The sequence below is a fragment of the Gastrolobium bilobum genome, unplaced genomic scaffold, assembly GCF_033153095.1.
Source record: "Gastrolobium bilobum isolate Gb01-03AN ecotype WA unplaced genomic scaffold, APGP_CSIRO_Gbil_v1 utg23163, whole genome shotgun sequence".
NCBI classification, from domain to species: domain Eukaryota; kingdom Viridiplantae; phylum Streptophyta; class Magnoliopsida; order Fabales; family Fabaceae; genus Gastrolobium; species Gastrolobium bilobum.
This window is the reverse complement of record NW_026899959.1, coordinates 1-5,410: the sequence shown is the minus strand read 5'-3', so window position 1 is coordinate 5,410 and position 5,410 is coordinate 1. Positions and strand designations below refer to the sequence as shown.

Sequence of the window (5,410 nt, the reverse complement as noted above, 5' to 3'; positions counted from 1 at the left end):
CGCACTATATATATATATATATATATATATATATATATATTTGTCAAGATTATTTTTATAACAGTTTAATTTACATTCTCGATCTTGCTGTTGATGTCACTTATATGTAATGGCTTTAATTTTTTAATCATTGGATATGAGTCGATCAATGACCAATATTAAATTGTTTGTTTCTTACTGATTTACATCTTCAACAAAACTCGGTGGAATGATAATCTCATCTCATCTATAAATTTAAATTCGTTAATTTGTATTTATTCTTTTATTTATTGTAATTAATATTAACCTCTTGTTTACTTGTGTGCAGAAGATGTAGCTGATATATAAGTATAGAGCTCAGTAAAGTCAAGTGAAAGATGAAAGATGGATCCTCTACAGCTTCTAGTTCAATTCCTGATGTCACCTCGTACTACGACGTGGCTGAAGAAAAACTTTTTGATTCCCTTGCTGCGGTATGAGGCAAGAGTTGGGGAACTAAAACTTTGTATTCAAAATCTCAAGAAGGCGAGAGATGTAGTTAAACATAAAGTTAAGGAGGAAGAAAACCGATATGGAAGAAGATTTGCTGATGAAGTTAAAGAATGGATACAAGGGGTGGATAAAATAATTTCTGAATATGAAGATTTTGATGAGGACGAACGCAAGAAGGATGCAGTGTTTGACTTGTTTACAAGTGGTTTCCTTCCTAAGCCGGGGATAAGGTATCATCTAAGCGAAAAAGCATTTAATATTACAAGGAAGGTTAATGAACTAGAGCAAAAAGCAAAGCATGATGCGGTTTCTTATTGGCTTGGTCCACCCTCCATGGTTGCCTTTTTTACTAATGTTGGTTATGAAAGCTTTCCCTCAAGAGATGAAACTGTGACCAAGATTAATGCAGCATTGGAAGACCCAAATGTTAGAATGATTGGACTTCATGGGTTGAGTGGTGTGGGCAAGACCAGTTTAGTCAAAAGAGTTGCTAAGGAAGCCTTGGAAGCTAAGATGTTTGATGTAGTCACCATGGCAAGCATAACAAGGAATGCTGACATAAGAAAAATCCAAGGACAAATTGCTGACATGCTGGGGATGAAATTGGATGAGGAAAGTGACATTGCAAGAGCTGCGCGAATACAAGAGAGATTAAAGAACGAGAAAGAAAGCACCCTTATTATCCTGGATGATCTTTGGGCAGAAATTGACTTCAATGTGCTGGGGATTCCATCCGATGATGATGAAAGGAAATCCCCTCAGGCTCACAGTATGATTGAAATGGAAAAATCCCAAGTTGCTCAAAGTACGATGGAAGCAGAATTTGGTGCTCTCAATATGATGAAATTAAAAAAAAAACCCGGTGATTCCAATAAGATGAAAACAGAAGAAACTCCTAGTCATTACAAAGGGTGCAAAGTTTTGATGATTTCTGAAAGTAAAAAAGTGTTAAAAAGTCATATGGAAGGGAAGGGAAACTCTATTTTCTATGTGGAAGTCTTAAAGGAAAAGGAAGCAGAGATGTTGTTCAAGAAAAAGGCTGGAATAGGTGATACAAATTCGGATTTGGAAATATTAGCAGCTCAAATTGCCAAGAAATGTAATGGACTGCCAGTATCAATTGTTACAACTGCAAGGGCATTAAAAAATCAAAGCCGCTCAGTATGGGAGAACATTAATCGAGAGCTTGAAGGGAAAAATTTAATGGGAGCACCTGAGTTTTCTACAAAGTTGAGTTATGATCTTTTAGAAAACGAGGAGCTCAAGTATACTTTCTTACTATGTGCTCGCATGGGTCATGATGCATTGATTATGGACTTGGTGAGATCCTACATTGGTTTGGGTTTTCTTCAAGGAATCTACACAGTAAGGGAAGCCAAAGATAGAGTATATGCATTGGTCGGAAAGCTAAAAGAGTCTGGTTTGTTGTCTGAAAGCTATTCAAATGATCATTTCACCATGCAAGATATTGTTCGCAGTGCGGCTTTGTCAATAGCATTGGAGGAGAAGCATGTATTTACAATGACAAAGGGAAAAATAGATGAATGGCCTGATGAGGATAAACTTAAAAGGTTCGTAGGTATTTCCTTACAACATTGTGATATCATTAGCGGGTTTCCTAGAATGTTGAATTGCCCGCAACTTAGATTCTTCCATGTTGACAATAGTTATCCACGTCTGAAGTTGCCAGACAACTTTTTCAAAGGAATGAAAGAACTCAAAGTGTTGATATTGACTGGCTTTGATCTATCACCCCTACCTTGGACAATTAGATACCTTACGAAGCTCAGAATGCTTAGTTTGGAGGGATGCACACTAGGTGAGGAATTAGCGTATATAGGCGAGTTGAAAAACTTAAGAATTCTTAGTTTTTCAAAATCTGATATTAAAAAATTGCCTGTTGAATTGAAGGAGTTAACAAAGCTTCAAATTCTTGACATCAGTAATTGCTCCAAACTTCAAAAAATTCCATCCAATGTAATAAACAGTTTGATTAGTTTAGAAGAGCTGTATATTGGAAACACATTGATTGAATGGAACATTGAAGGACAAACAAATCAAAGTGAACATGGCAGTCTTTCTGAGTTGAGGCATTTGAATCAGTTGGCAACTCTGGACTTACGAATCCCAAATGTTGACCATTTGCCAAAGAACTTGTTCTTTGACAAGTTATATAGTTACAAGATTATTATTGGAGAATTGAAGGCATATTTAGAGACGGATTTCAAGATGCCAGAGAAGTATGAAACATCAAGATTTTTGGCAATGCAATTAAATGCTGACATTCATTCTCTAATGGGCATCAAAATGTTGTTTGGCAGAGTTGAGATTTTGTTGTTAGAAGACCTCAATGGTGTTCAAGATATTTTTTATACATTGAATTTGAAAGGATTTCCATATCTTAAACATTTATGCATTGTAAGCAATTCCCACATTCAATCTCTCATCAACCCAACAGACAGACAGCAAACAGACAGACAGCAAGCTGAGGAGGCTTTTCTTAAATTGGAGTCATTGTATCTCTATGATCTCAAGATCATGGACAAAATATGCTCATGTAAGCTTTCAGCATTCTCATTTGGCAAATTGAAAGCCGTAAAGATCTATCAATGCAGTAAATTGAAGAGCATCTTCTACATTTCAATGGTTAGACATCTAACTGTTCTTGAAACAATTGAAGTTTCTGAATGTAACACTTTGAAGGAGATTGTCCCTATGGAAACACAAAGTAACACTGAGCAACTTGAGGAAACACAAAGTAAGACTGAGCAACTTGAGTTTCCTGAATTACGTACTTTGACCCTACAATCTTTACCTCAACTTACTGGATTCTATCCCATTTCATCAACTGGAGAACTATTCCACGAAAAGGTGTGTTTAAAACTATCATATAGATTTTTTTATCTTTTGCATTTCAAACTCTTCCATATTTTATTTGTTGAAACTAAAAGGGACGGACTTTGAGTTGTAAACTTAAAAAATATTTATTTTCTGTAGAGGAAATTAATTTAAGAAAGTCAAAATCAATTATTTAATTTTTGATGACCCTAATGTGTCTTCCTTTGCAGGTTATAGTTTCCAAATTGGAGAGAATGGAGTTGTCCTCGATCCACATTGACGTAATATGGAGTGAACAACCTTCATTATGTTCCAGTTTTCAAAATTTGATTCACTTGGATGTGAATGAATGTTGGAAATTAAAATATTTATTATCATTTTCAATGGCCAAGACTCTGGTGAATCTTCAAAGTCTTTCCATAAGTGAATGTGAAAACATGGGACACATCTTTCTCCAAGAGCTTGGTAGTCATGCTGAAACGAAGGTACAACAGTTGGTGGGGTTAGACTCGATTTTAGATCTCTTTGTACACATTCATTTTAATGTTGAACTAATACCCCATTATCTTGCATGTTAGAGAATTTGAAATCTCTATTTCTAATGAGTCCCTTGATATTGTGAACTAATTCATAACATAGGATTTGCATAAATATGAAGCACCCTAAAATAACATGTGTACAATCTCTCCTATAATTAATATTTTAAATTGCACTACTGTGATTTTGAAAATTATGGTGACTGATTTTGTTTGTGTTGTTATTTGTAAAATTCGTATTTGTCCAAACCTTTTTTTTTTTTTTTCACAATTGCTGTAATTGTAATACAATAATTTTTTAACCCAAATCACAATTAAAACTTTTATAATCAAGTTACTTTCTGCTTTCTCTTTATTGATTTGGTTTGCTTTACATTTGAAATCTATGTTAATTGGATTAACTTATGGCAATTGTGAACTAAAGCAGGGTCGCATTTTTCCAAATTTGAAGAAAATAAAACTGAGTTGCATGAAACGTCTTAGTGAGATATGGAATTATGAACTCCCTTCAGATTCGTTTGGAAAATTGGATACTCTGATCATCGAGCAGTGCGATAAATTTGTCAATGTTTTTCCTTGTTACATGAAGGGAATATTTCGGAGTCTATGCAACTTGAGTGTTACTAATTGCAGGTCAATGAAAGAGATATTTGACCTAAATGATAAAAATGGAGATGCTAGTGATGTAGCCAACTTGCAAGATGTTCATTTAGAAGCACTCCCGAAATTGAAGCATGTATGGAAAAGGAACAAAGACTGGGAAATTGTTCTTAACTTGAAAAAGCTGCAAAAGATATGGGTTCATGATTGTGGCAGCTTAGAATATATATTTCCATTTGATGAAGCCAAGTGTCTTCCCAATCTTGAATACCTTGTGGTATGGGATTGCTCAGAATTGTGGGAAATTGTTGACAAGGGAAAAGGTACCAACACCGACTCAAGCAGTTTTAATCCATCATTTGGGTTTCCTAATCTAATCACCATCAAATTTTCAAAGCTGCCAAAACTTGAGAGTATCTATCCAGGACCATATAAATTAAGTTGTCCAAAATTGAACGACTTGTGTGTTGAACTTTGTGACAAGCTGGAGCCATTCAGAAAACAAACCATAGATGCAGAAGGAAAGTTTGTGCTCTTTCCTGAAGAGGTACTAGTAAGCCTTTCAAATCTTAAGAATTCTTACTAAATTATAGAAAAATAGAGTAAAAATCATTATAGAAATGGGAAAAAAAGGTCAATGCATTTTCATATATTTATGCTCTCTTTATTTTTCATCATTTATTTCTTACAGGTAATCAATCAGTTGAAGTCCTTCCAAATTGATTCGTGGCATGTAAAGTTGTCAAGCAGCTACATGGGGGAAGAGAACTATCGAAGGAACAAATTAGAAGAGCTTCGCTTGTCTAAATTAAATAATACTGAGGTTCTATATTCTTTCCTTCATAGCAATCCTAATCTGAAAAGCCTATCATTGATTCATTGCTTCTTTAAAGATATGGTTCCTCTCAGATGGCCTACTGAAATTCAAAAAAAGGGGGTTGTTCCAGAGCTGAAAAGCTTGAAGT

General features: G+C 34.8%; 1 protein-coding gene across 1 annotated transcript; it reads left to right on the top strand.

Annotated features, from left to right (window-relative positions):
- The first annotated feature begins 363 nt into the window (after positions 1-363).
- Positions 364-4,856, top strand: LOC133294392 (probable disease resistance protein At4g27220). Its single transcript, XM_061493044.1, has 4 exons — positions 364-3,342; positions 3,540-3,794; positions 4,273-4,768; positions 4,843-4,856. The coding sequence occupies exons 1-4, from the start codon at positions 364-366 to the stop codon at positions 4,854-4,856; spliced, it is 3,744 nt and encodes a 1,247-aa protein (XP_061349028.1).
- Positions 4,857-5,410: the final 554 nt, after the last annotated feature.